This window comes from Protopterus annectens, chromosome 1.part1 (genome assembly GCF_019279795.1).
Source record: "Protopterus annectens isolate FY-2018-M chromosome 1.part1, PAN1.0, whole genome shotgun sequence".
Taxonomy (NCBI): domain Eukaryota; kingdom Metazoa; phylum Chordata; order Ceratodontiformes; family Protopteridae; genus Protopterus; species Protopterus annectens.
In genome coordinates this window covers 1,805,352,536-1,805,371,142 of record NC_056726.1, presented here as the reverse complement: position 1 = coordinate 1,805,371,142, position 18,607 = coordinate 1,805,352,536, and the positions used below count along the sequence as shown (strand labels likewise).

General features: G+C 37.3%; 1 protein-coding gene across 2 annotated transcripts in view; it reads right to left on the bottom strand.

Annotated features, from left to right (window-relative positions):
- Nucleotides 1–18,607, bottom strand: part of LOC122812335 (interferon alpha-inducible protein 27-like protein 2A) — a 449,204-nt gene that overhangs the window by 118,037 nt on the left and 312,560 nt on the right. For both annotated transcript variants that reach the window (XM_044084759.1, XM_044084749.1), the window contains exon 4: nt 4,689–4,850. In XM_044084759.1, coding sequence (XP_043940694.1) covers nt 4,689–4,850 — 162 coding nt within the window. The remainder of the gene's footprint in view (nt 1–4,688; nt 4,851–18,607) is intronic.

Below are 18,607 nucleotides of genomic sequence, written 5' to 3'. Positions count from 1 at the left end.
TAGTTACATTAGACCCAAACTGGAGTATGGAATAATAACAATTATACCATGACCCCCCCAAAATGTGCATTCTGATTGGCCAGCGTGCACATTGTAAATAGAGTTATACTAATGGAAAAAGGTCCGGTCGCCCGGACTTTTTTCCATTAGTATAACTTATTTAAACATTGTCTTATGTTAAATGGGTTTAACATAGCGAGACAGCTTTAAAATAAGCAATGGAGATCTCCGTTGTTTATTTTAAAGCTGTCTCGCTATGCTAAACCCATTTAACATAGCGAGACAGTGTTTTAAAAAAAAAGCAATGGAGAAAGCAAGATCTCCGTTGCTTTTTTTACTGTTTCGCTATGTTAAATGGGTTTAACATAGCGAGACAGTTTTAAAATAAGCAACGGACATCTCCGTTGCTTATTTTAAAATTGTCTCGCTATGTTAAACCCATTTAACATAGCGAAAACAGTAAAAAAAAAAGCAACTGAGATCTTGCTTTCTCTGTTGCCTTTTTTTTTTTTTTTTTTTTTTTCAATAATAATTCTTTATTTTATTTTTTCCAAACAACTAATACAGTACTACCAACTACTTACAATATGTACATGAATGCTTCCAACAGTTACATAGAATCATTATACATACCTATACACTTCTAAAAAAAAAATATAATGAAGAAAAAAGAACTAGTAACCATATAAGACTTATCTCAATAAAATTCAACAGTTATTCAGTTTTTCCCAGAGAATAGTGGAATGGAAGTTTAAGCTAATACAATGTTAAAGATTTGTTCCCATATTTTTGTATTGTTTACATTTTCTTATAATCACTAATTAGAAATTTATGTGCTAGAATATGTTTGGTGGCTACTATCTTGAAATTTTGCCATGATGCCTGTAAAGGGTTCAACCAATTGGAAGCTATATATAACTTCATCAACAAAAAAATATTGACTAGTATAATTCTTTGGGTTCTTTCCAAGTTGGGTGGTGGAATATGCAAAATCGTAAATTCCCAGGAGAGTGTGGAATGTTGATATCCCATTTTTTGTAGTTGAAGTTTCAAGGAATTCCAGAGTTTGAAAATACATTTACAACTCCAAAACATATGTAGGAGGTCGGCTGTTTGATCTATACAATATGGGCATTTTGGTGAATTCTTTGAGTTAAATTTGTGTAGAGTGAGACGCGTATAATACGCGTTAATAAATATCATCAATTGGGTAAATAATAGCTTCTGAAGGGACACAGATTTTATGGTTATGCCCACAGCTCTGATGTACTGCGCAGGCGCGCAGTACATCAGAACTGCCGCGGATGCCAGACATCTGTGGAAGGGCAGTAAACAGGCATTATACTATGCCATTATTTAAGAAAAGTAAAAGTTTCTTTTCTTAAATAATGTCATGGTATAATAATCACTTCTGGTGGTAATGCTGTATTTACCCACGGTTGGCTTTATTTGGTCCCTCGGGCTTCGCCCTCAGGACCAAACCACGCCAACCATGGGTAAATCCAGCATTACCCACACCCAGGCGTGGGTTATTGCTATAAGAAACCCTATAAGAAAACAAGAATGAGTAACTGGAAAGAGGACAGTTGAAATATACCAACCCATCTATGGATGTGAAAATTTAAGTTATTATGAAAGACTAAAATATCTGAACTTGTATAGTGTCTCTTACAGATATCTAACAGGAGATCGTATTCAGGTATATAGGGCATTTACAGAGAACTACCTCTGGGAATATTTGGGGTTATCAGAAAGTACTAGAGAATCATCAGACAACATATTTAGAAGATTCTATAGGAATGAGAAGTGTACTAATTGGTTCTCTGACAGAGTAGCCGATGCCTGGAACAGACTACTAAATAACATTAAAGTACTAGTTTAGATAATTTTTAAGAACAGCCTGGACACTTATTATGGGAACAAGTGTTTTGGTATATTGGCAAGCTAGAAGGGCATTAATGTCCGTTCTTGAAATATTTGTATGTATGTATGTATGTAATATTAACACAATAACAAATAAATGGAATAAGGTATTCTTTTCTATGGAAAGTAGGTTGATCTCCATCAAAATAGTTATTTTCCCCAAAATGCAATACATTATACAGAAAACTTCTTTAGTCTCTTCCAAACAAATTACACAATTCAATATTTGTTTAAAGTTCTTACGGCATAAGAACAACCTTAGAAAAGCTTTGGGATTTCATGCTAGAGAATGGAAAGATGGTGGAATATGACTTCTTAACCTGCAAACTTAGGCTATTGCTTCAATTACTGAAACAGTAAACGTATTAATAACACAAAAAAATGGACAAGCCCAGCAAAATAGCTGTACTAAATCACCAAAGCAACCAGGCTAACTGCAAACACCAGGACGACCAAAAATACACATCTAAAGTTTTATTGATTAAGCGTTTTTGTCTCCTGCACCAGAGACTTCATAAGAGTAACAAAATCCACTGACAATACCTATTAAATAAAACTAAAACCAACCCTACTGGTAGGAAAAATAGTCATAATAAATCACCAATCCAGTCTCAAAGGGACAACAAGATAAATACACAGTAAGACAAGGTAGGTTACACAGGGTAACAACAAAGTAAAACAAGTTAAAATATGTTAAAATGACACAAGATAAAACTACAAAATATCACATATAAAAACGTTTGGGTTGTATATATTATCCACAAATAAATACATTTGAAAAAAATATATATACATAGAAAGAACTCTACTGAAAAGTAAAAAATATAAAACAAATTATTAACGTATTTTTCAATACTCTAATGCTTTCACCGTGAGGGCTGGAATAATGGACACAATCATTTAAACCTGGTGGTGCTCTTGCATGTAAAAGGAATTGCCACCTCAAATGACAGTATTCCAATTTTGAATCCCAGTCACCCCTTCTTTCATGGAGTATAACCTGTTCCAACATCCAAAATCTATAATCAGCCCCTTTCTATGCCTGGCTGTGTTTGTATAAAGCATTGGATTCTTTTCTATGGTTAACTTAGTATAGGTGTTCATAAATCCTCTGCTTTAAACTACATTCTGTCTCAACCACATAATATGAGGGGCAAGAAACATGATATGCTAAAAAAAAACACTCCCCTGGAAAAACAGTTGTAGTATCCAGCAGCAGTTAATTTAATATCAGACCTATCAGACCCAAGAACGGACAGCTGTCCGGTGCTGGCAATAAAATGACATTGTGGGCATCTCCCACATTTAAATGCACCATATTTTGATCTATTAACAAACCTTAATAGTTTAAAGCAGAGGATTTATGAACACCTATACAAATTAACCTTAGAAAACAATCTAACACTTTATACAAACACAACCATGCATGTAAAGGGGCAGATTTTAGATGCTGGGTGTTGGAACATGTAATATCCCAGGTTATACCCCAGAATTGGTTTACGATTGGAAAGTTCTGCAACCTTTTTGGGAGAAAATAATCTATGTTTTCTGCAAATATTGTGGTCTGATATATTCATATTAACTAAACTTTTGCTGTTGTTTAATGTTCCAACTCATGGATGTGTACCCAAGTCCCAATTCTTAATTCTCTGGACCTTATTAACAAAAGGCAAGGAAATGACTACACAGACCTAGAAAAATGAGACATTTACAGAACTTATAAATAATGTCACTGTTGGGTGTCATAAAGAAAAGTCTACTATTAGATGAAAACAAAATAACCACACAATATAATTACTCATTAGAAGAGAAATACTAATCCAAGTTCTGTGTTGAGTTTATGGCTAGTGAATTTTTGTAATGCATTTATTTATTTGAATATGTTTACCGGGGTACAGCGCTGATAGATTCTGACCAACTTCAGTCTCAACCCAAGGTTAGTATACAGAGTTAGATGACTACACAAAAGGTATATGTACAATGAGGAAAATTAATACAAAGATCATTAAGTATGGCTTGTATATCAATTTAATAAAAGTCAAGGTTGGTGAAGTGAAGACAGGAACACCTAACAACCATTTAAGTTGGAAGTGACACTTTGCCTAAAGCCAAAGATGGTTTCAATTCATAGAAATACACAAAATGGCATTCACACAAACACTTAACAGTAAACAAACTAAATGCTTAATGTGTGGGAAAAAGTTCTCTGTACTTCTTTACATAATATAATCACGTCTCAGGTCACTACATGCCACAAAAAGTGAAAACCTCAAACTTAGCAGTGCTTAGTTAGGATTCAGAAAACCGCCTCACAAAGACAACTATAAGCAAAATATTCCCATGGTTAAAAAACATTTGAAAGCGATATTTGTTTCAATTTATGTTTAACTCCTCTCCAGCAGCTGCCTAAAATGTGCACAAGACAATCTGTACCCTAGATTACAAAAATCTATTTCTTATGGAAAAAATGGAATAAAAGTTAAGTAAGTGAAAGCAAAGTCCCTGTAGTAATTCAGTATACAACAGGGTACAGTATTTTGATACAAGAATTTCATACTAAGTCTTCTAGAATGACATTTCACTAATCTAAGTCTTGGGTCATGGCTACTACTCTACTAGCATTTTTTTTACTTTTGGATGTCATTCCCTTACTTTAGCATGCAATGAAGGAACTGAAATCAAAAGGTTAAATATCAAAACATTAACTTACCGCAGTCTCTGTACGTGATAATATTATAACAACATTGAAATTTAACATTTCTTACCAAGAGATTGCAAAGTAGCTACCACACCACCTGCAGCTACGCCTCCTCCATTTGCAATTGCACTAACTGACATCATGCTAGCTCCAAGGGAACCACTTGCAATTCCAGCAGCTGTAAATCCAGCAGCCCCAAGTGCCACAGGTGCAGCAACCACAGCAGCAACTTTGAAAACAAAAGGACCAAATATATATTGATCATCAGGTTTGGTTTTCAGGTTAGTGTACAACAGGATTTACAGTTTAACCACATGAATTAACATCTACATTTGTATCAATAATCTTTCTTCTACTACTCCTTTATTAACTTGGTCAGATGAACACCAAATGAGTACACTGTAGCTTATACCTGCTGCAATTAATTCAAAATATTAAGGTTTTATTACATGTTGTTGTGATACACTGCAATGTTACGATGTGCTATAAAACATACTACCTTCTTATGCAGTCACTAAGATGTACTATATTAACTGAGATTTTAGTGTTTCCCTAATGCAACATCTTTTATTTAACAGCACGTTTCATGATTCAGATTATAAAAGTACACTGCAGTATATTCTTTATAACTCTGGAAAGAGTTAATGTATAAAGGGTTACTGGGATTGATTCTTCAACAGTCTGTACCACAAGCTAAAATGTGTGCGTCTGTCACAAATCAGAAGGAATAAAACATAAATTTATGAAAAATATGAAGCTAGACAAAGCAACACTTTATGTAGCCTGCCTCAGCTTCTGCTTTTCCAGGACTGCACAGTTCTGTACATGGTTAGCAATCCCCTTGTACATGGTTAGCAATCCCCTTCTTGAACAGTCTAGAAGTAGACTACAGACACCATCTCCACATTACTAAACCTTTGTAAATTCCTCCCTCCCTTCCTTCTCCAATATCTGTTTTATCCAGGTGATATTTGTGTAGGAGGTGGAACCTATTCTGGCATTCATTGGGCAGAAGACACACAAACTAATTCAGGATTGGATGCCAGTCTGTCACATGACATATATCACACACTGTCACACAAGGCAACCACACACACCTATGTTAGAAGATAACCAATCCACCAGCAGCATGTTTTTGGTATGTGGAAGGAAATCACAGCACCACACTTTTTGCAGGAAAGCATATCCCATTGCATCCCCCATGGGGAAGGTGCACATTTCATCTCCTTGCAACTTAAATATACTAATTCCAACATAACTGTACCTCAATGTAAAAGGAGAGGGTAACCCCAAAATTACTTGTCAGACATAAAACTCTCAGTCAGAGCCTGAAGTTACACAACACCACAGTATCACCTGCATGTCATGCAAGACACAAAGGACAGGTTAAAATTCTCCTGCATGCACTTTAAAGTCCTACAGTATACGGAGAGTATGATGTGGTTACTGCTCTAACACAGTATAGCTCAATTTTAAAAGATATGTTGTTAGGAGCTGTCTACTGTGTATAAAGAAAGGAGACAGTTCTAACACTACAGTGCTGTGCATCCTCAGATTTTACCCCACAATACTCCGGTGCCACCTATATGTTGTAACTGGTACTGCAGGCAATATAGCTATTGCCCAGCTGATGCCTGCAGTACCAGATCAGTCATACAGATGCAGCAAATGCTACTACACACAGACGTACCGAGTTCAAAGGGGTATACTGCTGGTTAGAGTTTTGACACTGGCTTTAAATGCCACTGTAAAAATTCTAAGCTTTGTGGCATTCCCGTTCTGAAACTGGCTGACATTAGAAATTCTTATTAGCCTATAAAGCTTGAGAACTGCCACCACTGTACTGTGGAGGAACACAAATACTACAGAATCGGGAGTCTCATTAAGCACTTGCAAATTCTTTTGTAGTCTGGTCCACAATGTTTTCAGTCTGGTCCACAATGTTTCTGGTTAGGCACAAAGATGTGTATGTCATGAACTTTAGTACTTTTCAAGCAATTACTGAAAAGGCAAGACTTTTTTTTAGTATATATGGTATTTCAGAAAAGCTACTACATTATAATGGATCTTGTACATGAGCATGCTTACAAACTTCATGAAAAGAAATGGAACTTTTATTTATTTATTTTTTATTTATTTATTTTACATTTGTTAACCAGGTTAGTCCAGCTGAGCATTTAGCTAGTTTTCAGTGTTGACCCGAGGAGAAAAGCTCCGCAGTCAGTATTTGCATTTCACTTACAATTAGTTAGACATTTTCATTTGCATCTGAACAAATAGTTAGAGATGACATTTACATCAAATCATACAGAAAACAGTTGGGTACAATGTCAGAAATCATACTGCAAAAAAAAAAAAAAAAAAAAAAAAAAAAATTACAATAAATCATTCAGAAAGCAGTTGGGTACAATGACAGAAGTCATACCGCAGAAACTTAGGTGCAATGTCATGAAAGGAATACAGTGTTCATAATTCCTAAGTGGTTATATACAGTAAAGGTACAGGAGGAGTAGTAAGGGGATGAAGTGGTTAAGCATAGAGACAGAAGGGCAGATGATTATTAAGCTAGACAGTGGTGTAGAATGGAGGGGGGAGGAACAGAAGCTACGGTTGGGTAGTTTCAGGGAGGATGACTACAGTGGCAGGACCATTTATTTGTTGGGTACCTTCGAGTGGCTAGTTTGAAATGCTTGGTTTGGTCAAGTGACCTAATTTCTAGGGGTAGTTGGTTCCAAGTTGTAGCAGGGTTATAGTTATAGAGTAGACACCCTGTTTTGGTGTTGGGTTTATAGATCTGTAGGAAGTCCTGGTCTGAGCTACGTAGTGTCCTGGTTGGGGAATATTTAGATACAATAGATAGGAGGCTAGGGCAGAAAGATGGTAGCCAGAGGATGGAGTGGATAATTTGCAGTTGATTTACAAGCAGCAAATGAAGGAATTTGAGCCAGTCCAATTGTTTAAGAGATAAACAATGGCGTGACTTGTAGGTTTGGTTTGCAGCAAACTTGGCAACCTTACTATACGTAGTTTCGAGTTTAGTTATGAGTGTGGTGTTAAGATTTGTGAATAATTTACAGCTATAGAGAAGCGTGGGAAGAAATGCATGGGCGAGAGTTATTCTGGCTGTATTGGTTAGATGTCTTTTGTTATGGTAAAGGAGTCCAAGTTTCTGGTGAGTCTTTTTGATAGAGGCAGTGACTTGTAGACTGAATTTAAGCTGATCGTCTATTATGACTCCTAGCAGTTTAGTGCTAGGTTCAGCAGTAATGATAGTGCTATTGCTTGATAGGATGGAAAATGTAGTTTTGAGATTGATGAGGTTTTTTGGGAGGAAAAGTAGGAGCTTAGTTTCCTTAGGGTTGAGAATTAATTTGTTATTGCTAAGCCATGTCTCTACAGTCTTGAATGATGCTTAGGTATTAGTGTGGAGGTCAGATGGATTGTCAGCAGTGGTGATGACTGTTGAATAATCTGCATACTGTACAAGTGTAGAGTTGGGACAAGAAGTGCAAAGTAGGTTGGTGAAAATATTGAATAGGAGTGGCCCAAGTATGGATCCTTGGGGGAACACCCATTTGGACGATTAGCTGGGGGGATGGAGCAGAGTGCCATTTAACAGCTTGCTGGCAGTTAGAGAGATAGCTAGAAAACCAGGATATGGTTGGAGGAGAGAATCTTAAATGAGAGAGTTTATCTAGGAGAAGGGGGTGGGAGACCGTGTCAAAGGCTTTGGAGAGGTCGAGGAACAGACATGAAACTAGTTTATTGTTGTCATAGGCCAGTGATACAGCACTGATGAAGGATATTAGTGCAGTTGTAGTACTGTGTTTAGGACGAAATCCGTGTTGTGTTTGTGTTAGAAGGTTCTGTTGGACAAGGCACTGCATTATCTGCTTGTGAATGCATTTCTCAAGCATCTTGGAGAGGGGAGACAGTATAGCAATTGGTCTGAAGTTAGATATATCAGAGGAATTGCCTCCTTTATGTATAGGTAATGTATAGAACGTTTTCCATATTGATGGAACATATGATTCTGAGACATCTCGGTTGATCAACTTGTCATGTTACTAATGCTCCACTGGTTTTCATCATCCAAGACATAAATAGAGAGACAACTATAACAAACTTTGAAGGGGCAGAAGATAAAAATGAGATGTGAAACCTTGGAAGCAAACCATGTTTGGTTCCAATGTTGAAGACCGGTTTGTGCAGTATATATTCACCATGCTGAGATCAAATACTGAGATTCACTTGCATCATCATCAACCCCCTTTTTCCCCATTTTCTACATGGGGTGGGGGTGTTGTGTTAACTGTAGCCATCTCTCTCAATTCAATATTACACTTCTGCCTTCTTCGACACTCATGCCTGACTGTTGCAGATCTTCTCTCACAGAATCCATCCACCTCTTTGATGGATGACCTTGTTTCCTCTCACCTTCTCTATGTCTGTCCCAAACCTTATTCACTGGATTGTCTTCTGCTTTTCTGCACATGTGTCTGAGCCACTGTAATCTGTTCTCTTTGATCTTTTCTGCAATTTGAGCTACTTTGGCTTCTGCTCTTATGTCCTCATTTCTTGATCTGTTCCACAGTGTGCATCCTACCACCCATCTCAGGCACTTCATTTCCATCACCTCTAGCTTCCTCATCTGCTCTGCCTTTACTGCCCAGGTTTCTGAAGCATACTGCAGTTATGGTCATACCACTGTTTTGTAAACCTTACATTTCAGTTTCTTTGGCATTCTTCTGCCATACACTACATATGACACTATGCCAGTTGACTGGAGCCCTTCTGATTCTAGGTTTGACCTCTTCATTCAGACTTCCTTTCTTCTCAATCACCCCTCCCTGATATTTGAAGCTATTAACCTGTTCCACTGTCTTTCTTTCTCTCTCACTTCTTAGCATCCTCTGATTTTTTTTCAATTTGCTGCCATTACCACTGTTTTATCTGTTCTTAGTTTTATCCCATGTGCCTTCAAGTTTTGCATTCCATTACGCTATCCTTTGCTGAAGTTCTTGCTCAGAGTCTTTCTGTAATGCCATATCATCTGCATACAGCAACTTTGTTGATCTGTCCCCACCAACCTCTTTGCTAATGTAGTTCATCACTAGTATGAAGAGCAGGGGGCTCAGAGCTGAACCTTATGTACACCCACTCCCACTGGGAGCCCTTTTGTGAGGCTCAGCACTGTTCGTACTTGAATCATTGGGTCCTTGTACACAGCCTGCACTAATTCTACCAATGTTTCTGGGACTTCACATCCCCACAGTACTTGCCCAAATCAGTTTTTTTTTGGGATCGTGTCACATGCTTTCACTTTCTTCATATCTAGCTTCTTCTCAGTGCAAACATCGGGTAAGTTGTGCTGCATCCTGATCTGAATCTGAACTGCTCATCTCCGACCTTACTTTCTACTACTCTGCATATCCGTTTATCATCCTCTCCAGACCTTTCTACTACTCTGCATATCCGTTTATCATCCTCTCCAGAACTTTCATGCAATGTGAAAGGAGTTTCATACCTCTGTACTGCACACAGTTGTGGATGTCCCCTTTGTTCTTGCACACTGGCGCAAGCATGCTTATTCTCCAGTCATCAGGGATATGCCTTTCTCTCCACACTGTTAGGAGTACCCTAAGCAGCCATTTCTCCCCTATCTCACCCAGCATATTATATGTGCTGTGACCTCATCTGAGCCTGTTTCCCTGACTTCATTTTTCTTAGCGCTACATGTCTAGGGTGGGCTCTTCTCTCATTGTAGGCGGTGTACTGCTGGAAGTACTCCCTCCATCTGCCTTTGATGTCCTGTGGACTGGTAAGCAGGTTGTTGCTGACATCCCTTATGAAAGGTGTTTGACTATTTTCTTTATCTTTCTGTCTTTGTCTTGCAACCTGATATAGCTTCTTTGTGCCACCTACAACGTCACTTTCCAGAAGCTGGTAGAGTGCCTCAGATTTTACTGTAAATCCTTTCTTAACTTCTTTTGTTAGTCAGTCAGTATTCCTTCCTAGCCTGGTCCATCTTTTCTGTCTCCCACTTTTTCTTGCACTCCTCTTTTTCCTGGACTTCTATATTCAACCAACAGCTTTCCTTAAGTACCTTACGTGCATTATATCTGTTCTGTAGTCCTCACACATGCTGTTTTGAGGCTTTGTCATTCTTCTTCATCTCCACCAGTTTTCTTCTTCTTGGGCTGCTTCCTTAGCCATTGTTCTTTCTTTACGGTCAACTTAGTCAACGTACAGGCTGGTCTCTGTTGACCTTAAAGCCTTCATAGCAGGAAAGACTCTACAATCACTGATTCTAGCCCACTGCCCTTTCCTTACTAGGAGGAAGTCTACCTGAATTGCATGTTGGCTACTCTTGTATGTGATCTTGTGACTGCATGTGTTAAGTCTAGAATGGCTTCTCCTTTATTCGCCCATTATCAACATGACCTGCTTTATCTAGTAGATCCTGCAACTGCTGAATTTACTTTTTTCCTCACTATCACAACCCTGCTGTGGGACATATGCTGAGATTATTTACACTGGAGTCTGACTACTACGAGTCTGTCACTGACTCTGATGACATTCCTCACTCTCACCAGTTCCAACACCATTTCTAGCCTCTGCTCCTGAGCAGTAGACTATGGATCCATCTCGTCTCTTGGATACATAGGATGTCCAGTCTTCTCACCATCATCATGTCATCCACTTCCAAGCTCTCTCTAGCTATTTTTATCCTTTGTTCACCAGGTAAGTCACTACAGGACAGTGGCACCTTTTAAGGAAGACTACATCCAAAAAGAGGAAACCCATGGCACAAAAAGAGCTTCTGTAAATAATTTATTGTATAAGATGAGTTCTTTCACATTTAACCAATGTTTCTACAGATTTTAAAGCCAATTAATAAAACATTTAAATATAGTACAACCAATATATATTAACAGATGTTTAAAAATCATCAATTTCAAATGGCTGCAATAAAATAAAAAAGGCTAAAACAGCACCATATAATATGAATAAAAAGTATTAGTACATGTCAGAGCTTAACAATTACATAATAACCATGGTGCTAAAACAGCTATCATAGCACATTAAAATATAACTAAAAATATATACTTGACAATAACATATACAAAAATAAGCCTTAACTTATAATTTAAAACATCAATAATCAAATATAAATAGCATAACTTTCATAAGTTTACTTAACAACAAAAACACCCAACCAATCTGGGAGAAAAACATATAAAACAAGGGACCTATGAAAAGATCAACAATAAAGTGAACAGCCAATAAAAGAATTAGCAGAACATGTACATAATATAATACATATCAGTTATATAAATGTTATTTTATTCTGGTTCATGCTCCTCTTTATAATACCTATTAGCTTTAGTAGAACGGACCGGACAGATGTGTAACTATTGGTTAGCTGACAGGTCTGGGATTATGTATTACAATGAGATGTAGTGTTAGCAAATCTGATTGGATGTTGCTGTTTTAGAAGAATTGTGACTGGTATGTTTAGTGGTTTGCACTATATTTAAAATGTTTGTTTTATTAATTGGTTTTAAGATCTGAAAAAACATTGGTTAAAAGTGAAAGCAATCATTTTAACAACAAATTATCTACGGAAGCTCTTTTTGTGCTGTGAGTTCCTCTTTCTATATATAGTTTTGCTGTTTTATTTGTATTAGAGGGAACTTAACCATTCTCCAGCTTGCTTACTTGTTGGATTTCCTTTTCAAGAAGACACAAGATCGTATTTATACTAATAGTGGAAATTTGGCCAGGATAACAGGGAAATTTCCCTATTTATTTTCTATAAGTGTCATGAAATCTTTTATAACCATCTGAGTTACTACCAACTCAAGCAGATGAGGACTCAGTTTAATGTCTCATCTGAAGGATGGCACAATCAGGAGCGCAGCAACCCTTCATGCTCCACTGCGGTGTCAGTAATTTGAAAATACTAAAGCAAGCAGAAGTAACAAACTTCTGGCCTTTGATATAAATTCATCACATGCAATTTTTTTTTTTATGCAAAAGGTCTGTTATGCTTTGTATTTTATTTTATTAATAAGGACAGATCTCTGAATATTTTTCAGAACTGAAAATCCATGCCAGTCCCTGAAAGACTGAACCCACAATGCCACACTACCTAAATTAACATATATGCTGTTTTGTATTTCCATACTAAGGGCATCACTTGTAGTTTCTTACTAGAAAGACAAGCTTTTACTTATTTCATATAGGTGGAACACCTCAAAATTAAAACTAACACATTAGATGATGTAATAGTGAAACCATTATTTAATAGGCTGCACCTTCCCTCTGAGGATGTAAGTTGTCTTTGCTCAACTATAATGGTTTACAGTTTTATGTTAATAACTGCATAAAAATTAATAATGTAACCTAGACTCATACCTATATTTTTTGTGAGTGTGAATACAGAGAAAAGCTAAGTAAACACTAATGCTATAAAATCAAGCATCATACTATCATATTCATTTTATTTTCAAAACTACTTGCAGTGTGTGTGTGTGTGTGTGTGTGTGTGTGTGTGTGTGTGTGTGTGTGTGTATATATATATATATATATATATATATATATATATGTGTGTAAAATGGGGGGGGGGGGCACTGTCTACTTAAGTGACTTTGCTTGGAGTCAAACCCTGAAAGTAGGTTTAATCCTCCACATCGGGTCCCTATTAGATAAACAAAAAATTAAAATCTCGAACGGCTGAAAAAGTCGAAAATGCCATTCTTTGAAATGGGTATTGTGGGGGGTTGAGCCCCCCCACATCCCCTGCTAATTATATATACCAACTCTGAGATCGCACTACAGTGAGGAAAGGGCAAATTTTCCAATCTTCACTGTACCACGATCTCACAATAGCAATTTTGAAGAACGGCATTTTCGACTTTTTAGCAGTTTGAGATTTTAATTTCTCATTCATCTAATAGGGACCCTCCACACCAACTACTTCTGTTATTTTTTTTTTTACTTGTTTATATTTTTAAATAACACCATCATTTCTTCTAAACCTCAAATAAAGTTACATGGCATAATCAATGATGACCAACTAAAATTCAATTTCCATGTACAGAACTGTATAAAGAAAAGTCATCAAAAGCTTGGCTTGCTGTATAGAAACCAAAGGTTCCTTACCCCTAACTCCAGAATATCACTTGCTCAGGCCTTTCTCCTTCCTAACTACCTGTACTACTCCCCAGTTCTTACTAACTTACAGTCTTCTCTTCTATCTAAACTTGAAACCACATATAACAAAGTTGCCAGAGTTGCTACTAACTTACCTCCGAAATCTCATCACTGTCTTGTACTCCAGAATCCTAACTGGTCAGAATTTCCTAACCAACTCATATATTCTCAACTTCTTATAATCTACTCTTAAATAAACCATCCTTTTGCCCTAGCACATCCTCTCGTCTCCCTCTATAACCCATCACACCCTATAAACCATCCTTTTGCCCTTGCACATCCTCTCGTCTCCCTCTAACCCATCACACCCTGTTAGATGTTCTGATCAACTTTTCTTACAGATTTAGAAACCAAACACATCACTAGGACAAAACCTACATTCCTGTCTTCCTTCTCTCTCGTGGAATAAGCTTTCCTTTACCCTAAGAAATATCACCCATGCACAAGTATTCAAGACAGCTCTCAAACATTACCTACACAGCTCTAGGAAATATCTTTGTAACCATCCCACAAAGTTTCTCCCCTTCCTCCTTCCTGTCCTTCCTCCCTTTCTCTTTTCCCATACCATTTCTTTCCTCTCTGCCTCTCACCTTCCCTCACATCCTCTAACTATTCTAACTTCCTGACCTTTTAAAATATCATTCTACTCCACTCCTCTCCCCTATTTCTGCTTTAATATTTACTTTTTCCCCCTTATACTTGACAAAACAACTCTTTAGTCTCTTCTGCTTGACCACCTTTAAATTTGTTTCTAGGTATCCTTGCAACTTCGCTCTGACCAAATATTCTTCTTTACCCTTCTAACTTGTCTTCCCACTCTCTACTACTTCTCTTCTTGTGCAATATCATGCTGCCTAATAACCATTGTAATATATACATGCTTGCTATCTGTACACAAATTTGTTATCCTGTACTCTGAACATTATGCCTGTATAATGTTTTGTAGAAGTTTTTCCTTTTTTCTTCTTATATAATTTGTTTTGTAAACTTGGGTATTTTTCTCTTCTGAATCACACGTTTTACTTGTTATACTTGTCCTTCAATTCTAATTTTTAAAATTTTTGTACAGTCCATTTTGGAGATTTTCTCCTCGGGTCTCCACTGAAAAAGGGCATTAGCTCAGATGGATTAACCTGGTTAACGTCAAATAAATAAATAAATATCACTGAACTTTACAGTCTGTTGCTGTCAGTCACAGAGTTATAATCAGTGTGTAATCAGTGTCAGTGATGCAACAGGTAGCACATCTTGCTTTAGATTAGGGCCATGGGTTCTATTCCCACATCACTAAACTGGTCAATGCTAAATGTATATGTCTGTTAACTTTTACATGATTTAGAGTACTCTGCTCCTATCTGTCTCCAATTTTGCAGAACATCTCTGATTTTGCCACATATTCATGCCCTGTTCTTGAACAAGTCACTTAAGCAGATAGTACTTTAGGCAACTGGAAATTTGGGCTAGGCTCCTCAATGGTCCCCTGGACTGCAAGCCTAGAAACTACCCATGAACCAGAGTACTCATTGTGTAAATTGAAGGAAACTGACTGTAGTAAGTAGGAAAATCACGATACGAGTCATGTTCTTTGGATGTGATCGTTGGTTTCCTTGTTTTGTTGAATGCTGGCAGTTGTGCTTTTTATTTACCTGTGAATACATGGACAGCATGAACTCTGAGTTTAATGTTAATATTTTAGCTATGAATACATTTTTAATTTAGCTTGTTTTCTGCAGGCAGATATGTATGAAAGGTGATGTGTTTGGACTATAACAGGTTGTCAAGCACTTAGTGCAAAGGCATAATGCTATGAGAGTAATGCTATGAGCTGTTAAGCAGCTTCTTCCTGTAGTACATGGTTTGACTCCCACAGCCTTCATTTGTCTTTTATGTGAAAACTCTCAAACAAAAAAATAACTCACCGGTGAAACTGGATTGATGCCTGACGCACCCAAGTAAATATAGATAAAATAGAGGTGTGTGGCAAAACAACAGCACTGCAAAAACTGCTTGAATAAGGACTACAACAGGAGTATTTAAATGGAACTGCTAGGTTTTTCTGTAAATACGTTTGAGGAAGCAGTGTTTACACTGGATACACTGTAAAAGCGCTTACGTTTTTCTTGCGTTTTATTCAGTACTTTTCCGAATAAAAGGACTTCGTATTCAAGCAGTTTTTGCAGTGCCGTTGTTTTGCCACACACCTCTTTGTTGGATTTTTGTCTTTTATGTGACTCGACCAAGTTACTTCAAACAGTAGTCCTGGCCTGCTCCTGAAAAGGGTCACTTGTATCCAGCAGGGTGTCACAGGCTGTTAGCAAATGCATTGCACTTTTGTCTTTTGAATTCTTAAACCCTTCACTAAACACTAATCAGTACTTCATTATACGTTACTTGAGTATGAATCCCAGCAAGTTTGTTGTAGTTTAATGAGTTGCCAGATGCACTTTTACTAAATGTGATTTAAGAAGAAAAAGGAGTTTACTGTTTCTCACACTAAATCTGGTTTCAATGTAAGAGTGTTCTCTTTTAGAAAATAGCAGTTTCTACAGTAAAATTTTAATTAAAAATTGTAAAAAATAATATGCACATTGAGAGATTTGAACAGTGTTTATGATAAATAGGGAGAGACAGCTAAGTAATGGGATACAGATATGGCTGGCAGGGGCCTGACTAACTACCATGCACAGCTCTCCATGTGTCCACAATGTGGATCTTTTGATTCTGGAGGTATATGCTGGAACAATACAGCATTATCAGCCATTCAAGTAGGTCAGACCCATACTGATAGATGTCAGATGGGACAGCCGTTCTTGATGACAGAGAATACATAGGGAAGTCAAAAATGAGATGCAAGTATAATGCAAGCATGTAAGCCACCCCCCCCCCCAAAAAAAAACAGCAGGTTGTATGCTGTAATATTTCTAATTTGTGTGTGACTTGTAGGTTGTTGAACAAAAGCTTCTGCAGCATTGATATTGCCTTTGATTACTTTTGTATTCATTGCAATAAAGAATGAAATAATTCATTAATATGCCTGGATTGTGTAATATAGTCTAAACATGTTGCATTTTAGTAATATATTTTTGCAGTACATTCTTTACAGCCTCCGGAAATTGCAAAGGGCTTGACATTTGTCAGGTTAAACTATTTGCATTGGTTGGGGTGATGATCAGAATAAAGGGGGCCTCCAAGTCTATTTCTCTCCCTAGAGCCCCACTTGACCATGACCTAGCTCTGCCTCCATTTGCCTACCATGTGGCTCTGAACAAGTCACTTAATCACACAGTACTCAAGATTTCAGCATTTACATTAAACTGATACTCCTGCAGTTAGTGCAGGGGACTAAGGCTGTAATGTGTTACTAAGCTGCTGCCTGAGACAAGGGTACAGGGTTTGAATCTTTCTGCCTTCATGTACCTATTTTATGACATTGAGTAAGCTACTTAACCAGGTGGTGTTTTGGACCAATTGGGAATTTGGGGTAGACTGTCATGGTAATGAGGACAGTAACTACCCATGAACCTGTGGTGATATCACAAATGCCAAGATCTGTTTGACGTACCTTGCCTTCTTATCCAAAAATAAAACTGTGGAGTCAGAAGGATAATTATTACAAAACACAGTGGTGAGAAACTTTGCTGCTGCAAAAGATTTTTTCTACAGTTTTTTTTTTTAATATAGACTTCCTCGTTTTTTTTTATTTCTACATCATCTGTATTGGTTAATCTTGGGTGATTTTAATGTTAAAGTGGATGATGTCCTAGTGTCTACTGTCTGTTAATAGTAATGCAATTTCACCCTACATATATGTAAATGTTATGCAATTAAACGTAATGCAATTTAATGTAACTATTCTTGTGGAGCTTTTCTCCCTGGGCCTCCACTGAAAATGGGCCAACTCAGCCCAGTGGACTATCCTGGTCAACAAATGCAAATAAATAAATAAAAAATAAATAGTGGCTTTTGTTTGGGAGTTTTTCTGTATTATGAACAGCTTCGGTTGCAAACTGGAAATTAAGTCCGTTAGGCACATGCATTGCCATATTCTTGAGCTGGTGTTTCAATGGGATTAATTTATCCACTGAACTAGTAACGCATTGGATTATTCCATTATGAAATTTTCAGTTAACCTGTGTTATTCCCATCCCCATAAAAGTGGCTGTGTTTCTTTTAGGAATCTTTTGGTGATTTCTCCTGTGAGTTTTACATATACTCTCCTGCCTTTTCCTTATATTTACCACAATTAGGAAAATACAAGAAAACCTAGCTAAGCTAGAGTTTTCATGGTCTGATTCCTTAAAACCTCTTGCAAAAGGGAATTGCGGGATATATGCAAATGTCCCCTGTAGGACATCAGGTGTTTCAGGTATATGGCAGTTCTGAATGCCCATGACTTTTTACTCTTCAAGTCTGTTATAGAGAAATTCAGGCCAATAAAGCCAAATCTCTGAATTTGTCCCATATTCACTTTTTTTTTTTTTTTTTATTTTAGCCAGTCCAATGGTGCAGAGGCAGGATATCCATCTGCTGTTTGTTGGGATAGGATTAAGCAGATGTCAGCCAGCTCTCCTACTCCCTCCTAGGGGAAGAAGAAACCTGATGCTTGGGTAGACCTCTGCTGGAGACCAGAAGCCTCACAGAAAATTTTAGGTTTGACACAAAAGAGTGACAACAATGGCCAGAGGGCTTTGCATGACTTCTTCCATAACTACAAAAATTGACCAGGTGTAGTGAAAAATGATCTCCTCACTGGATTTCTCATTTCTC